Genomic DNA, 18,984 nt, shown 5'->3' on the forward strand with positions numbered 1-18,984 from the left:
AGCTATTATCAATGTCTATTTCTGTGATCATTTTCTCTTTATCTGTCAAGAAATGGTCTAATATAGAATTACCCTGTTAGCTGCAACACTTTTTGAGTTAGGAAATTGTCATCTATAATGTTTAGAAATGTCAAGGATGTTTTATTGCTGGCAGCATGAGACCTCCAGCATATGTCACTCAAATTGAAATCCCTCATGATTACACAGCTTTTTCCCCCCTGCACATTATAAATAGGTGTGTAAAGAGGTGGTCATCCTGTTCCCCAGTATGATTTGATGGTCTGTAGCAGACATTAACTAATATCGCATCTTGTGCTTTATCTGTTAGCACATTGATGTGTAACATTCAGGATCATTTTCTTCTGTGTTTGGGAAACAGATAATCCCATTGCTGACATAGAGTGCCACTCTGCCTCCCCTTTTGCCCACTCGGTCCTTCCTAAATAGGTTATAACCATTTGATTTTTAACATGTCAATCATGCAGATCAGCCCACCAGGTTTCAGTAATACCAACTAGATCGAATTCGTGCTCATAAATAAATGAAAGTGGTGCTGGGAAAACCACTAAAGTTTCCCCATTTTTAATGTTTTAATAATACAAGGTGTTGTGAGGGGTAAATAACTGAGATTTGAGATGTTTGGGTTACAAGGCATTGTGGATGAAATCCTGACTCTGCCAAAGTCAATGGGAGTTTTTTCACTGACGTCAGCGAGGCCAGAGTTTCATTAAATAAGTGGGCAAGATTTCAATATGTACTCCCTGGAATTAAATAAATCAAAATGTGATGACTGAGGACTTCCTAAAAACAAGAGCCAGCAGAGGGCCACATTTTCAGAATTATAAAAATGCACGAGTATGTTTTGTGTATGCCGTTACCACATTTGCATGTATACATGCAGACATCGCACACTTTGATTCTATGCAGACAGAGCCTGAAAATATGGGCTATACAATTTATTGGCAAGGCGAGTTAAATCCAAGATGGAGCTGTCATTCTCCTTTTTAGCAGCAAGCTGCTTTAATACAAAGTTTTGAGTAGGTTCCTCTTTGACTAGACTCCTCTTTCCTGCCCCTTAGAAAAGTTAGTGTTCGATCAACACAGCATTTGGCTTTGGTTTACATGGTACCTTGAGAGTCTGTGTGTGCGTAGGTAATGCATGAGACATACCTCATATTCATCCCAGTCCCCTTGACTCTTGATACTTTCCATAAACACCATGAACTCCCAGTCCCAACGCTATCTTGGGCGCTACTCATTTTTCTCATTAAGCATTGATTGTTTTATTGTTTTCGTTTCATCATGCAACTGACACAGATTTTATAAACACATTCACTAACGGGCATGTTCTTCCTTGTGGTTTACCTCCAACTCTCAGGTTACCCATATGAAGCATCTGCATCAGTCTCAAGTCTTGTACAGAGAACTATGATTTCATTACATACTGTACATTAAAATACAGTTTGTGACATGATCCACAAGTATTTTCAACAAGCTCCTCAACTGAAACAGTGGTGATGGGGAGCCATTATGGCTGTGTGTGTGTGTGTGTGTGTGTGTGTGTGTGTAATTGGCCACCCTGGAGACCTAAGTCCACAAAATGAGCACAGCACATCACCAATGGGTACAAGAAAATCAGTGCAAGTTTCCTCTGACTGCCTTGCCAGTATGTCCTGGTCCTGACACAAAAGGCACTGCTTTTAACCTAGTTCCAATGCCCTTCTATTCCCATTCAGCCCCTCCTCTCTACTGAGACTACTAACAAAGTTGCGAGTTAATGTCCCTCAGTCATTCTGGGTGTTTTCCCAAACCCGTCCTGAACTAGGAAGTTCTACCTGCAATAACAGTCATTATTTATTTAATGACTATATAATTAATTTAGGGCGTCAGGGAGTAATCTATTTAGGCTAATTTTAATTATTCAAAGTCTCACAAATAAGAATCCTTAACAATATCTTCAGTAGAGGACATTTCCTGTTCTTCTTTCTCCTGAACACTTGGCATTTTTGAATCAAAGAACCTTTGAGCTATTAAAATTTAATGCTATTCAGTAACCTCTAGAATAACTCATACTTCTGCAACACGGAAGCTTGAGCACCTGTTTGACAAAATTCATCTCTAACCAAGTTCAGTTTTGTCATCCACATTGAGATGACTGTGATAGAACCAGGAATGGTTGATGATTTCCATCATCATCATACAAAAGAAAAACCTATACTAATTTTTTGACATGTATTGGAAGATGAGGAATAGTCTGGACAGATTTTAAAGAAGCTGTATTCTAACCTGGAATACAAATATGCTTTTTGTCCTCTTCGTGATGGTTCAAACTCAGTGTCAAATAGACTCCCACAGATCCTGGACTTTGATGATATCATCAATACCAGCCAACCCGCCTCCCCCTTTTTTGAAAGACAAATAGTCTTAATTTTTTACTTTGAATCTATGGTAAATTGATTGAAAATTTGCGGTTGAGAATATTCAGTTAGAGCATCCGAGAGCTGCCTGCCACTGTCCAGTGCCTGGTTTAAGTGATGATGATTCCCATACACTGAAGAGTTTCCTGTACAGTAAAATGTTTCTTCCACGTGGAGCAAATTTCCAGCATAATGTCAGCAAGGTCTTCTCCCAGTTGCAAACCTGTAAGGAGGGAAACATCTGCTGACAAATTTGGCTGTGTCTCAACTTCAGCTGACTGATTTAAGTTCACATGTTGAGATCTGTACATCCACAGCAGAGGAAAGGCTGCCTGCAGCCTGACTCACTGGGGCACCACTTGCAGGTGGCACATGTATGCAAGTGTCTCCGGGATTGCTTAGTCTTCAGATTATGTGGGAGTTCTCTTACCTTTTAGGGTATATAAGCAATTATGTTATAAAGGAAAAAAGAAAAATGTGTTCCCCAATTCATATCTGGAGACATCTACTGTTGTCAGTCAGGCTAATATGTAAGTTAAAATAGCGGCTAACCCAGTTGCAAGAGCAGAATCCACTAGGAGAGGCAGCAGCCACGGACGGTGCTTGTGAATTTTCCTGTGACCATCTTTCCTCTTTGTTATTATTTGTTTCCGTTGCTGTCCACAATGTGCTAGGTGCTTTCGGAACCTAAAAGAGGCCCCAAATATCTCTCGATGTGGGCCATGCCTGTAGGTAAGTACAGGACAGAGTTAAGTCCAGCGGCAGAGATGCCTGGAGAAACTTACATTGCTGCTATTTGAGCTTTGTATCTGCTGGGAACATTAGAGGACTTCACTCTCCAAAGCTGTCAATCCAGCAGCACTACATTTGCCTTTAAAACAACAATGCTGAGCATAAGAGACTTCCAGCTCCTTTTTCAGACAATGGCAGCAGCATTTCTTACTGGCCCAAGCGAGTGCCCAGTGAAAATGATTTCCGCCCTGAAGTTCCAGTCCATGTGTGGATCCACACTGCCCCAAACTCCAGGTTCTCTTACTGCACACATGTACTGCAGCTTCCCCAGCCTCCTCTGCATTCCCCAATAGGTCAGCACCATGCCCTGAATATTCCAAGCAGATTCTCTGATGTCATGTTTATCAGGGTTGCCCTGGGCTGCTAATATGTTTTGGATTGTTTGCGCTGCATATGACATGTGGGCAGATTTTCATTTTGGTGAAAGGTGATACCTGGAAAGGAAAATGTATTATGTCTGCAGGCAGATGATTGTGATGGCCCTAAGTCAAATGCAGTTTAGGCAGAGATTAATTATTATTGGTGGCTAACATTCTGGACTGAGAGAGAGACAGTTTTCTGGGTAAGTTACATTGTTTGCAATGGCAAGTGGTCACTCTGACAGCCTTCACACGTTTAGCACCTTGATACCCAGTCTGTGCCTAGCTTTCCATGGACTCTGCAGATAGCTTCACGCTCAGTAACACACAATCCTGACATTAATTTTTGCCTGATCTGGGATTTTAAACTGAAATCCTGAATAATGGCTGCACTGGGGCTGCTTTCTCGCAGAGGCCCTCCATGGGATTAAAGGCTTGTGATTAGTGAGTTGGAGCTTTCAGTTCAGCAACCACTGAACAGCTACATGGGAAATTTTGTCATACGCACTTTTCATTATGCCTTCTGTATCTTTGTGCACTATGCCTCCCCTGCTGTGGCCTCTTGTTAACATTCAACCAGAGATACTCCCAACTCCCTTCCTTTTTCCTGTTTTAAACAGCCCTGACTTGTCCAACAGGGCTTCAGAGCTTTTCAGGGACCAAAAAATGAAAAAATCAACCTTGTGAGTGCAATAACCTGACGGGATCTGTAGAGAGTGAGAATGTATTTGAAGAAGGAGTTGGTGTGAGGAGAATGAGACCACTCCTGGAGGCTTCTAATAAGTTTTAGTTTTCATCTTGTTATTTTTCTGCAGCGTTTATTTCATGTTTCCGTGGTCATGAATTGGCTGATACAACTAATTCTCAAGAGTGACCAGAAAAGGAGACTAGATGCATGACAAGATTCCATGTTCAGATTACACTTCTGTATTCCATGTTCGGATTACACTTCTGTGTCCAAACTCTAAATAGTTCACTTAAGGTAGTTTTCTTTTTTCCTGGTGTTTAAAATGGAATCTGGTTTATTACTAATGTTCCTCATAGACCTTCCTCCACAAATGACATGTGCTGCTTGAAGTAGATAACATCCCAGCTTTAATATAGAGAGTCTCAGATTTCTGCATGACTCTGTCTGCAATGTCTCACTCTCTCTTCCCCTTTAATAAGCTGCTTTTTTCCTCCTCCCAATTTCTTTTGAAGATCAGCCAAAAAAAATTGATTAGTGCATATTATTCCTAATCACAACTCTCCAGATTGCACAAGAAAGGATTTCCACAGTGTAAAACTTAACCTGAGATGTCACAGTGACTTCACATATTAAACCTCAAAGTAGGTTTAAGCTTTTAAGCTTATGTTGGGAAAGATCTTCAGGTGCTTAACTCAAATGTGTATTGAAGAAGCCTTGAATGTCTTAGCCCAGTCTTTTGGCAATGGTCTGTCTCCTGGTTTAAAGGATCACTTTTCTAGTTGGTCGCACTGCACCTAAACATCAACAATATACGTACAGTAGAACCTCTGCTGCTGCCTAACTGCGTATTTCTGGTTCCAAATGAGCTGTGCGGTTGACCGGTCACTTCGTAACTCTGAGGTTTTACTGTATTTAATCTCAAAGCTATTTGGGAGCACGTCGTAGACCCAGTGACAGTAATTTTCAAAATGTAGCTGCAGATGGAATATGAATTGCAACTGTGAATAAATGGCTGTGCCCAGGAGGTAGGTGTTTGGCGTGGTCTGTCTTATACAGAGGTCTAGTGGTTAGAGCACACAGGACTCCCAAGATTAAATCCTGACTCTGCTACTGCCCGGATGTATTTTGCTTAACCTATTTGTGCCTAAGTTTACTCATCTTTAGAACAAGGATAATATCTCGCAGGCCTGTTGTGAGTTTAATTAATATTTCTTTGCTTAAAGGGCCTGGAGATTCTCTAATGAAAGGGTCTGTGTCAGTGCAGCGTTTTTCTTGCATTACCACCAGTCATGCTTCCAGGCAGGCCCATCCCCAGGTGCTATTACATTTGAAGGCATTAACTCCTACATGGAGATGATGGAGAACCAAAGCTGCTGCTTTAAAGAATTCCGTCTTTAGGACCTGCTCCTCTGAAGCACATAATGGAGCTGGCTCGGTGCTATTCTTGCCTAGTGTCTGTAAAACTGGCAGTGCTGAGAGCTGTGCTCACAGTCCACAAAAGTGCTGTGTGTCTTAAGGAAGAAACTCTGTTAATGAAAGCTCAAAGAGTACTGTAGCTGCAGTGGGCTTGATTCTGGTCTCACACCGGTTGTACACGAGTGTAACTTCTCTGACTTCAGTGGAGTTGCTCCTGATTTACACTAGTGTGACAGAGGGCAAGATCAGGCCTGATGCCTTTTAGAATCACTGGCATAGACCTGAGGCTTTCTGTTGTAGAGCACCATAGCTTGACATGAGATTTGCTTTGTGCCTCAAGTACTAAAGATAACAAGAGGGTAATAAGTTGGATTTATTAGAGGACATAGCCAGGATTCTCAACTGTTGTTTGTTTAGAGTCCTAGAGAAAACTGAGTTGGGGTTATCTGCCTGGACAATGCCACATTATGTGCTTAACTGACCTCCTTTCTCATGCTGACACCTTACACCAATTTATTTTACTGTTTCTTGATGGGGGGGATCTCTAAATCATGTCCCGAAACTCTGTTGGCCACAGTATTTGAGACCCTTTGCCTGCTAGGAGGAGCTGCTCACAGTGTAGATTTGCTACCTGATTATATGATCATGAAAAAGCAGGCTGCTCTCTGGAGTACAGGAACCAAAAATGTGTGCCTTTCCTTGTCATGTTCCCTCACTGAGTTACACACATCATCTGATGGAAATGTGCCGAAAGTGGGAATCAAACCCAGGTCTCCCACATGGTAGGGTGGAAGAGAGACCACTAGGATATGGGACTATCCTAGCTCACAGTGCTCTTGGATCACTCATCTGTGAGCTTTCTATGCCTTCAGAATCCCAAGGGGTTGTGTGGTGTTTGTTGCTCTAAAGAACTGGAAGCTGTAGCAGAAAGGGATCCCAGGTTTTCCGGTGAGCTGGAGTCGTCATACTCTTGTCTGTTTATTTTCCTCCCTTAATTTGATCATTTTGATTGTCTTGAGTTGGGATTTCATCAGCTCCTTACATTGTTGTTTAATAATCCGATATTCATGCATGCAGATCTTCTTTGCATCATTGATGTTTAGTGGACTGGATTTTACTGTCTGTTAAACTGCGTATCTGAAAGATTATGGAAAATCTGTTTTATATGTGTTGGGTTGACTTGGCTTCACTAGGGAAGGCTGCTAGGGCGTTTGGACACAGCACTTGTCTATATTTTCTTTTCTCTGGGACAGAACCGCTTCTGCTCTTTTATAACTATTGAGTGGGTTCTTCTGTTTGTTGTCTCTTAACTGAGTGTGATCTTAGTGCTATCAGTACATGATGCACATCCGAGAACATTACGCTTTGTTCATCTCTGAAGAGACGTCATAATCTTGTGCCAAGTTTGAAATGAAGCTGGAGTCCCTAGTCTCCTAGCTTTTAAACCAAATCTGAAAGGTAACAGTGCTAGGAAGAGCTAAAATCTTTCCTACGCTATCTTTTTTAGATCTTCCACAGTGTTTGTCTCATATTAAGAGCTTAGCTTGGAATCAGCCTATGTTTCGGCCACGAGCTCCTGGACTTCTTGTGGGAGTGTTAGTATTTAGGACAGAGAACTGGGCATCAGGACTCTTGGGTTCTATTCCCAATTCTGCCACAGACTTGTCAAATCACTTACATTCTCTTTGCTTCATCTGACTCATCTGTAAATGGTTATAGAATGGTTGTAGTAATACTCTTTGCACAGCATGTTGTGGGGCCTAGTTAATTAATTAATTGATGTTTGAGATCCTTTGATGAAAGGGCGCGGAGTATTATTCATACAAAATGTACCTTCCCTGCTTTTCCCTATTGACCTATCCATTCGAGCGGTTCCCACCTTGTGGGCGGATTGAGGGAATTGGCTTTCCAGTAAAGTACACTTACACTTGAAGCCGATCATTCCCTCTAGCCCAGTTCACATGAACATCCTCCTTTGGAAGGCACCTCAGATATGGTCAACTATGTCTACAGACATTGAAGATGAAAATAAAATGAATCAAGTAGCAGATACATCCTGCTAATGTTTTACAGAGGGGAGATATTTCCATTTGTGAATTCTTTCCCTTTTTGTGTGTGGGCTCAACTTAAATAGATCTCTTGTCCTCCGCCCTCTTTTGCTATCCTCGCCTACCCTCTCCCCAGACAACACTGCTGAAGTATTTTCAAAACAAAATGTATCTGTGCAAAAAATAATGTCTCTGGAAAATGACAATGCTGTCTTTTCCCTTTCATGATCTAAATCGGGTCGGCAACCTATGGCACACGTGCCAAAGACGGCACGTGAGCCGATTTTTAATGGCACGCTGCTGCCTGCCGGGTCCTAGCCACTGGCCCTGCTCAGCCCGCTGCCAAACCCAGGCCGGGCACACACACCCCAGCCTTCTGCCCTGACCCCTGCACCCCCCTCACACACACCCAGCCCTCTGCCCTGACCCCTGCATCCACGCACGACCCCAGCCCTGACTCCAGCACCCCCACACATGTCCCCAGCCCTCTGCCCTGACTCCTGCAACCTCCTCACACGCCCCCAGCCTCCCCCGTGCCCTGACTCTTGCACCCCCCCCCCACATTCCCACCCCAACCCTGAGAACCAAACTGGAACTCCTACACACACACACACACACACACACACATTCCCCCTGCACCCCTCACACCAAATGGGAGCTGCCCAGGTAAGTACTCCACCTCCTGCCACAACCCTGAGCCCCCTCCCTCATTCTAGCTCCTGGCCAGACCCTACACCCCAACCCCCAGCCTGTTCCTTCACCCTCAGCCCTGTGCTCAGTGCACTCCCGCCCTCAGCTCAGTGCAGAGAGAGAGGAAGAGAATGGGCTAGAACCAGGGAGAAGGTAGGTACCCATTCTATGTGGGCAGGGCAGGGATCCCAGACCGGCAGCGGGCTGAGCAGGGCCAGCAGCCAGGACTCTGGCTGACAGGAGCTGGCGGACGGAACCCCAGCTGGCAGACGGAGCCGCTCAGCCCACTGCTGGTCTGGGGTCCTGGACGCCAGCCTCGCTCTGCTCGCTGCCAGTCTGGGGTTCTGGTTGCCAGCCCCTTGCCAGCCGGGGTCCCGGCAGCAGGCCCCGCTCAGCCTGCTGCCGGCCTAGGTGAGTGGAACCCCAGGCTGGCAGCAGGCTGAGCAGGCCGGCGGCGTAAGATCAGCATTTTAATTTAATTTTAAACGAAGCTTCTTAAACGTTTTGAAAACCTTGTTTACTTTACATACAACAATAGTTTAGTTATATAATATATTGACTTATAGAGAGAGGCCTTCTAAAAACGTTAAAATGCATTACTGGCATGCGAAACCTTAAATTAAAGTGAATAAATGAAGACTTGGTACTCCACTTCTAAAAGGTTGCAGACCCCTGATCTAAATTAGCCCTTGGTCCTTGTCTGGTTTGAATGGCACCTTTCCCATGTGCCGAGGGTTTTAATTTCTTTTTCTTTGGGCATACTTTCCATTCTGGAGCAGAGAGTTTGGTTTGCCCTTTTATTCCATTGATTCCATGCCACTTTGTTGTATAATGGAGTGGCCACCTCTGAGAGGCGGAAGAAAAAAGGGTCTAATGAGTTGTGAGTGCGCACCAAGTGAAGTTCACAGAAATCTCAAATTAACTATATGTAATTGTTTTATGAAGCAGGCCGTAAAATTGCACTTGGTACTTGTAGGGCAAATGTGATGGCAGCTTTGTAATCTGGCTCATTCCTCCACCATAAAAAAAAAAGGGGGGGGGGTCTGATTAAAGTTCAGAGTGGAGTTGTAAATAATAATGGCTTGGTAACTGCAGTTCAAAGTTAGATGAAAATATTACCTAGCAATTAAATGTTAGGTCTCATAAACAACTCACATCTTTAAGGTGACATGGAGGAGGTCTCTGGAGGCCAGGTCTCAGCATTTCATTGTAAATATGTGATTTATTGTGCCATGCCGGAGAACATGCTGAAAATGAAACGGGAAAATGTCACCCTAGATCATTAGAGTGCGTCAATAAAGCAGAGAAATTGCTGCTGCTTACAGTAAATGACTTCTGACTCATTGAACCAACTGCTGACAGTCTGTATTAAAACATCTTGGTGCTAATAACAATGTTCCTCTCCTAGGTCAGACTATGATGACTGGAGACCAGCTCTGGCCAGCTTGCTTCAACCTATCCCGTTTCCCAAGGAGTAAGTTCACAGCACCAGATTGTTTACTGAGATCCCTGTTGGTGTGGTTGTTTGATGGTGCAATCTCTACAGTCTGTTAAACCTTGTTGCACCGGAGAACTTGTACTTCGGAAAAGTCCAGTGGAACGTATGCAATGTGGCCACAGAAAAAGAGGCATAGTTTTCCTGGCCCTGTGTCCCTCTCCCCTTTTTTCCAAGACAATCCTGGAGAGGAATGAGTAATTTGATACACTAAGGTGGGGAGGGTGAAGTTGTAGCAGGGAGGAGGAAACGCATGACTGACTATCCAAGGACGTTTCATCCACGTGATCAAGACTTAAATTGTTTGTATTACGGTGTTTTGGTAGAAAGAAGAAGCTGCCCTGCCACTTAAGGAGCAGCCAAGCTCCCTTGGAAACCTATTAATGAGCACTAGTGTTTATAAAATGTAGATCTCCAAGGGTGAACATTACAGCCTATAATTGTACAATTTTGCTAGCTTATCACATCCCCCAGTGGCCCAATGCCTTGAAGCAACAAGGTCCAACTCCTCTGGACCAGGCTACCTGAGCTATGGCATGTCTTGGGAAATAGGAATCAGTGGCATCATTTGCCTGAGTCAGTCTTCCTGAAGTTCCCCAGGGGGAGTATAACTCAGTACCATGATGCAAGGCACTTTACAAAATGACCAACAATTGCCTTACTGATGTGCGACACTAATTAGTTGTGACCGGGCCTTGCAGTGCAATTAAAGAACACACCTGGGCCTTTAAGGGAGCCAAAATTCTGTTTACAACTCTAAGTTCAGTGGCCAAACTGTGAAGTCCTTTACTCTCTTTCCGCTGACGTGAACCTCCCGTTGAAGTTGATGGAAATTTTGTCTAAATAAAGACTGAGTAAAAATGACTGGATTTGTCCCTGTGCTATTAGCTTTTCATAATTGTTAAATGAAGGGGGTTTTCTACCTGGGTCTGTGTCCGCAGTATAGTCCCTTTTATGCAATGTGGGCTGCAGCTGCTTTGCGTGTTTATGGAATGTGTTGTGTAAGAATTGCAAAAATCAATCAATCAAATTCTCAGACCTTTCTGTTTTTAATTGCAGGGCTCTCGCACATGAGAAATTCACAAAGTAAGTGTTTGTTTCTTTAAAATGCCTTTCTGTGATACCAAAACCAAGTCAGCACTAGCAAGGATGGGTCGATTGGTGTCTTGTCTCCAATATTTTTGTCTGTGATGGTCTGAGCGTATGTTCTGTTAGTAATAAAGTTATGTGGTTTACTTTGTAATTTACTGCGGCTGCAAAAGTCCATGGACTAAAGACATTTGATACTGATAGTTTGTCACTGTGCATCATCAAAAGCTTTCCAAGCCTATTTTAAATAGGCACTATCACTTTTAGACCACCTATTTCTTGGAACTGCTGTTCCATTTATTTCTCTCTAAACTGCAAATATATAAATTTAAAGTGTAACCCACAAGAAATGTGACTCCTGTGTGAATTCTGCAACCAATCAACTGTTGGCTTTCATCCTTTTTTTTTTTAGGGAGCTGAAATATGTGATTCAAAGATTTGCGGAAGACCCAAGACAAGAAGTGAGTCTCTTTTTCCAGTTTAAGCAGAATAGTAATCAAAGGGATTTTTGTGAGTGCACTTGTCAAAACGTTCCTGCACGAAGCAGTACAAGTGCCAAAGCACTGTGTAGTTCTCGGTCTGCTGCCCTTGAATCACCTAGAGAGCCAAAATGCATTCAGGATATAGGCTGCAGTATGATAGATGGCTTCTTGCCTTGTATATAAACATGACCTCCATCTTCTGTGGCAGAAATGAGTTGATGATGTCACTGCTTTGCAGTAAAATGCAACCAGCAAGAATTATTTTCCTATTTGCTGTATGCTCCCTCAGGCTCTTCCTCGTCTGTTGAGAACAGGGAAGCAGCAAGCTCTGGATCCTGTGATTTACAAAACAAGAAGTTTTTGTTTAGCTGCGTTTCAGTTTTGTTGTGTGCCAGTGACTTTGTTCTCATGAACAAAGGAGGGTATTCCTGGAATCAGTGCATAGCTCTTGTGTCGTGATGGCTGACGGCTTCACAGCCACATATGTAACTTGTTTAACGTAGTCAGCTGAAGCTGATTCAGACAGGGCCTCTCATCTCCATTAATCTTCTATATCAGCATGCAGGGGAAAAAAACTACCACAGAACTGCAGGCAAGGAGTAAGTTGGAACTTGCATTGTTGTCCGTGCTGAGAATTTTTGGCATTCAGATTTTTTTTCGACTCTCTGATCAAACCTACCACGCTAGTGTAACTCCATTGACTTCTGTAGAATTACACCACTGATGAATTTGGCCCAAGATTATTATTATACCCAAATGCAAGATAATTCGCTTCATCTCCCCCTCACCAAAAACCTGAAATAAAGCTATGCCCATTGAAAAGAGAAAATCACAAGAGGGACTGCTTGCTCTAATGCATCAGAGTCCAAGAAGCGGGAGGACTCTTCTTAAAGACCGTAGAGCTAGATATAAGAGAAACTACAATGGCAGTGGCATGTGCAGAGCCAAATTTGGACGAGTAACTGCCAGTTGTTTGGGCCAATTCTTCTGCCCAGTTTCTGCCTTCTCTGTCTCTGCTGTAGTCTCTTTCCTGGGCTTTCCCCCTTGCACCTGGTGAAGTTTCATAGCAGCAGAAAGAATAACAGACTTTTGTAAGTAGAATGAGGAAGCCACAGTCTGCCACCCCAGAAACTAAGACACACATGGAGTGGTGAGGGAGCTGAGGAATTTAAGCCTTTTGTTTTCTAGTGGAGCTGCTCTAGATTAATGCCATTTTGGGCTTTGTGTGAAGGAAATGAAAAGGGCTGTTTGGCTAGCATTGATAGAGTTCCACTCCTTGTTCAAGTGTTGATTCTGTTGAGTGATGCAAAAACAATGAGTGGCTTGCAGCTCTGTAAATAATAATATTAACACCAAAAGAGGAATCCCCCTGCTTTGTGGAGTGGCTGCTCTGGGGATGCTGGGTAATATGCTGGACGTGCTGAGAATATTGGAGGTAACCCTAACCTTCCAAGTGTCTTTGCTTTGTCTCTCAGGTCCACTCGTGTTTGCTGAGTGTGCGGGCTGGCAAAGATGGCTGGTTCCAGCTATACAGTCCTGGGGGAGTGGCCTGTGATGACGATGGAGAACTATTTGCCAGTATGGTACGTGTCTGCAATAACGTGAGTTTAGTAATTTCTTTGTAGTCTTTAGCCAATATGTAGCTGGTGATAAGTAGCTTTATTTGCTTTGTCCCTGTCTTGCAAAATTATGACACTGTGAACTATCAGTGTCTAACCAGTAAATCCAAATCTTCATAAAACCAGTTTTAATCCATTGTTCTCACTTACAATGGCAATTTGGCTTGTATGTTAACAAGAAAGCCATACACGTAGTGTTTATAGATCATTAAATAAGATCCCTCTATACAGCCTTAAAACAAATAGAAGCGTGTGTTTTTCAAAGGTAGTTAGGAGCTACATTTTCAGAAGTGGATGCTGTCTCACACAATGCAGGAGTGTCACCCACACTTTTGCACATGCAGACTGAGCATTGGTATGGCACAGACAGGCACTTCCACAGTAAAAGTCAGACAGATGTTCTTGCACATGCAAATAACTGAATTTGCATTCTCATTTTTGAAAATTTAACCCATTTATTTTATTGGTATCACACCCATCCCGCCCCCAAAACCCCCTTGGGGTGGTGATCACCATTAATGATCTGTTTGTCAGTAAAATATGGTCACCTGAAGGGATTTTGTTCTTGACGTCCACCCCCAAAGCTTTCAGTCTGAGGATTGTAGGTTACTGTGGATTTTCAACAAAACTGAAACATGTGAACTAATATTTACACACACATCTTAAGATTTCTGTCCAGTGTCTCTTCTCTATCGACACGTTTTCATATTCTGTTTTCTTCTGGGGAATGCAACTGGAGAACAGCAATGTTACTCTGCCGGTTTCTGTTAGGAATCCTGGCAATGGACACAAGAGACCCGAGTTCATTTCCTGGCTCTGCCATAGACTCCCCATGTGAGCAGTTTACATCCCTCTGTGTCCAACGTGTAAGGTAAAAGGGGAGACATTCCTTCCCCGCTTCCTGTTGTGAGGAGACCTGTGTTACTGTTTGTGAGGCACTCAGATCTGACCGTGATCTGTCACTAATTTAGGAGCTTAAGTCCCATAGGCATTTTTGAAAATGATCCTCTTGGGTGATGTAAGTACCTATGTGCCTATCTGTACAGTCACTGAAACTCAAGCTGATCAGCTAATTGTGAACCGGATCCTGGTCACAACTTAGCTTTTTCTCTTCTGTGTTCTGTCCTTGCAAGTCCTAATCCCTGTCTTTGTTAAAACTGAATCATTGCTCTTGAGGGAGCTATGTGACTGCATGGCATTGACAAGCCCAAGGTAGCATGAGAAAGCATGATGCCGCTAGCCCATAGCGATATGGCATAGCCTGGGCACTTTTAAAAGGATATTGATAAATATTTAAAGAGCGATGAATGACTCACTGTAAAGCTTGAAAAAAATCTTGTTCTGACTTTAACCTTAGTGTTTCAGTATTTTTTTCTGCTCTTAAAAAAAAATATTAATAAGGACATTTGCCTGAAAATGAGAACCTTTTGGCTCGGAGAGCACCTTGCTTACAGACAGCGGCAGCGAATCAACGCTTAAGAAACAATGATCCTTTGTTAATTTATCTTTGTTAAAGTCCCTGGTGATAATAAAATGAGGGATGAAAAAAGATACAGTAGTATATGATCTACTCTGTGTGCAGAATGGTCTCAGCTGTAGAATAATTTTCAGTGTTTTCCATGAGGTTTCAGCTCTTCTCTAGCAGAGTCCAATACCATGGTAGCAATGAGGAATTTCATGAGGCCTGGAGCAAAGCTTATAACATGGGTCTCCTCTAAAACATCTAAGGCCATAAGATTCTGTGGCCATACCCTATATGGAGTCTGTACAGAAATCATACCTCAAACCCCATTTGTCCGCCATCTGCTCCATAGTATTCTTTGTGCGCATACACACATCCAAATTTTCCTTCAGTCTTATGCAATATGGTGTTAGGTAGCCATTGTGTAGAAATGGTCTATCTGTTGTAGAATAGCCATGCTGTTAGCTCCAGAGAGATGCAGCTCTCACTGCATGCGTTGCCCAGTGTCAGCCTGGCTCAGGAGAAGTTGTAAAAGGCCACACGCTGTTCTGCAAGGAAGCTCATGCATGATTTCTAAATAGCATTCTATGTGCAGTGCCATGGTGAGCAAGAAGTCCAGGACTCCCCCACTCCTCCATTCCAAGATGCCTTGGAATTAGAATAAGGTCTTTGCCATTCTCTTCTATGAGAAGAGTCCAGTTTCTTGACTGAATTTCACAGGTGACTTAGTTTTATGCCAGGAATACAATCTCCACGTATGTTGTGATGTCACGGCTCCGGGATTGGCCGTAGAATATGGAGTCTGAGCGGGCGGAATGACTCAGCAGAAAAGAACGAAGAGTGGCTCAGTGAAGTCTTTTCTTCAAGGGGAAAAAAAAAATGGGTGAAGAGAAAGCAAGACAATGTCTCGTGAATGGGAAAGGAAATGGAAGTTTCCCAGCTTCTGTCTCACTCCTGTGACTTCTGTCGCACTCCTGTGACTTCTTGGGGGGAACCCTGCCTTCCCAAGGTATTCCTTTCGTACAAGCACACCCCCAGTTTTCCAAGCAGCCACTCTGATAGGCTAACCTCTTGTTCCAGGGAACGGGTGGTGGTGCCCCTTGTCACGAAGACTTACCCGCCTCGCTCAGAGGCTCTCATCCAACTAGGTCAGCAGTACGAACCACATGCCATCAGCAGTGATCCAGTGGCCTCTGTGAAATTGGTTGATTGCCAATACCACCCCAGCACTTCACCCAGCTTCCTTATTGGCCTTCCCAGAAGACAAACTGAGTTACAAATGAGCATGAAAGCTGCATTTGGGCTACTCTCCTGTCCCTCCAGATCAAGGCTCTGTGAGGAAGGCTGGACTGCCACTGCCCACCTGTCCTTGGATAATTGGAGGACTTTTCCCTTACTGTCAGTTCAGCTCCTTCATTAAACCTGTATTCACTAAGGGCCAGAATCTGCTCCCACGACTCATGCTGGGTAGCACCTTTCTCAGTGAATTAGTCCCATTGAAATCAAAGAGCGATCAAGGGATCGTTCAAGAAGAATGCAAAGGTGGCCTTCTTCACAGTGAAGTTATTGAAATATTGCAAGCTCTTTGTCACGGTACTGACTGATCCAATTTCCTTTGCGGTAGATGGGATGTGGCTCTTTGACTGTTTTATGGGCATCCACATTACTTCTCTAATCTCTCCCTCTCTTCTCTTCTACACAGGTTCATATTTTAATGGGGTCTTGTTATAAGACAAAAAAGTTCCTGCTTTCGCTGGCTGAAAACAAACTTGGTCCCTGCATGCTACTGGCTCTGAGGGGCAACCAGACCATGGTGGAGGTAATTCCTAGAATAACCACTCAAATATGTTTTGTGGGCAATAAATAGCATCGGAATCCTTTGGTGCCTCTTCCAGAATAAGATCTACTGGGATTATAGAAGCATTAGGCCAACTTTAAAGCGATTGTATAGTCAAATGAAACGCTATTGAGGGGATGTTCTGTTTCTTTTGATTATGTGGTTGCCGTGAAATATTGTTTTGCCACAATTATGAGTATGAGATACATGAACGGTGGCCGCTGATGCTTTTGGAAGGATGTTTTCTTCCCAGCAGTTCACTGTAGTCAGTCAGAGGTACCAGGATGTTATGTGCTTTTGAATCAAGAAATGACAGAAATTTCAATGGCTGTGTAGAATAGGACAGACAAAGACAGAGAGGAGTTGTGAGGGTTAGGGAACCCACACAGCCAATCCTTGAGGAGGCTGATGTCTAGTTCAACAGTGTATGGAACGGGGAGATATGTAATGCAGGACAGGATGGAAGCTTTTAAAGTCATTCAGATGCCCGGCATAACTTTTATACATACAAATTCCATCTGTAATCTCCATCAAGTGTTAAGAAACCTGTATTTCTTGTAGCTAATCATATATTTTATGGGGTCACACTTTTTCTGAAAGAGTATTTTAAACTGCACCTGCAAAATTAGCATCCAGGTAGCATTCCAGCATGCCTTGGAAATTGTCATTTGTTTGCACCAACGTGCACTTTTAGTGCATGGAGTGGCATATTGGTCTTACACTAACAGGTGTGCAATGTCATTTTTGTGACTGCCTTTTAGAGGAGGCTCCTTTGGAAATGTGGCTTTATGTTTTGGTTCAGAGGGAAATAGGAAATGATTAAATAGGGAGAAGGAGTTTTAGTTCTTCACTAGCTTCATTTACTTTAGGTAATTTTAATTGTATCTGTATAAAGAGGAGGCAGTGGTGCTCAGTAGATAGAGTGCTGACTGGGACTCAGCAGACCTGGGGGGTCTCTTTCCAGCTCTGCCAGTGCCCTACTAGGTGCCCTTGGGCAAGTCACGTCACTGCTCTATGCCTCAGTTTCCCCATCTCTAATATGGGACATAATGATACTGACCTCTTCGTAAAAGCACTTTGAGAGCTATTGGTGAAAAATGCTGGAGAAGAGCCCTTAGGTATTGTTACCATTTATCATTAATCCCTTTAATAGTGGGGGAGTTGCTGAATGAAGTTGAATACTATGTTGCCTGAGTTCTTCTGATGCTTGAATTTTACATCTTTAAATAGATCTTGGTAAAAAGAGAAAACCAGTCAAAAATGATCAGGAGAGAAACGCTATGTTTTTTAATTGCCATGTGATATTGATTGACTGAACAGGACAGACGTAGAGGGTAGGATGGATAGGTCAAGTGTTCAGAGACCAAAAGCCATTCTTTACCATCAGTAAATTAGGATTTGTAGATTTTAAGGCCCGAAGGGACCATTAACATCACGTAGGCTGACCTCCTGCATAATAATGCAGACTGTAGAATTTCACCCTGTAGTTCTTGTCTAGCCCAGGATACGCACCACAATCAAGAGATTCAGAAGAAATGAACTGCAGAGCTCCCACTGAGTGATCTTCTTTTTTTGTTCTACTGCTAGATTCTGTGTTTGATGCTGGAATATAACATCATCGACAACAATGACACGCAGCTCCAGATCATCTCTACCCTGGAAAGCACGGATGTGGGAAAGAGAATGTATGAACAGCTGTGTGACAGGCAGAGGGAATTAAAAGAACTGGTATGTCACCCTGCATATGATATTGCCACAATACATAGCAGCCTGGACTCTCCAGAAATGGAGGTGCAAAGGAAAGACAATCAGGATGTGAAGTTCCCTGTGAACAGCAGAGTGGGAACTGTAATCAGAGGATTTCACTGTGCATGTATCTCTAGTGTGATGTTTCTCTGTGAGTTTGATCACATGTTATGCTCCTGTATGAGATTCAATAACCTGTCTCCAATCAGCGTAAAGAACAATGGTGACATCTTACTGTACGTCTGATTGTCACATCCTGCTACCTTTGGTAGCATTTGGGTTGCAGCACAGCCTGGTATTTTGAAGCACTTCAACCTTCATGTCATCATCTTTGGGATGCAGCTTTAGTGACTTGTTCAGTTCCCAGGTGATGGACCCAATCAAATGGTCTGACGAGTTCAAGCAGCATTAAAGCTGGTTAACAAGTTCCTTGTGTTGAATTTCCTGGTTTTAAACACAAGATTTACAAATTCGAAATGAATTTTGTCCATTTTGCAGTGATTCCTCTTGGTCCTTCCTAATATCCTATCTCTCTTTTTTTACACACGCTCGCTCACGCGCTCTCTCCCCCTCTGCCCCCCAAAGAAAAAACCTGCCTGGATTAACAATGATATACTAAAATAGAATGAATGCTCTGACCTGCAGCAAAATCCCACCCTGTTCCTACCTCTTAGCCCTGCTTCACAGGGTTATTTCAGCAATGAGACTAACCTCATATTGCCTTGTGGAACCCAGGCAGAGCATTGCCTGATTGCACCGAAAAGCATCAACTGCTTGCGCGTGGAACTGGCTTCAGCACCAACAACTGGTCTTTGTTCCATTCCTGCTGCGCGCTTCGAGAATA

At 43.3% G+C, this 18,984-nt stretch overlaps 1 protein-coding gene across 7 annotated transcripts in view; it reads left to right on the plus strand.

The window, feature by feature from the left end:
- CMIP (c-Maf inducing protein) overlaps positions 1-18,984 on the plus strand; it is a 170,783-nt gene that overhangs the window by 142,539 nt on the left and 9,260 nt on the right. For 5 of the 7 annotated variants that reach the window (XM_073308044.2, XM_073308041.2, XM_073308043.2 and 2 more), the window contains 6 exons: positions 9,819-9,884; positions 10,965-10,991; positions 11,407-11,455; positions 12,952-13,077; positions 16,260-16,376; positions 17,982-18,122. In XM_073308044.2, the coding sequence (XP_073164145.1) occupies positions 9,819-9,884; positions 10,965-10,991; positions 11,407-11,455; positions 12,952-13,077; positions 16,260-16,376; positions 17,982-18,122 (526 nt within the window). The remainder of the gene's footprint in view (positions 1-9,818; positions 9,885-10,964; positions 10,992-11,406; positions 11,456-12,951; positions 13,078-16,259; positions 16,377-17,981; positions 18,123-18,984) is intronic. The other 2 variants (XM_073308042.2, XM_073308045.2) reach the window with 1 other exon arrangement.

Source organism: Lepidochelys kempii, chromosome 12, assembly GCF_965140285.1.
Source record: "Lepidochelys kempii isolate rLepKem1 chromosome 12, rLepKem1.hap1, whole genome shotgun sequence".
Classification (NCBI taxonomy): Eukaryota; Metazoa; Chordata; order Testudines; family Cheloniidae; genus Lepidochelys; species Lepidochelys kempii.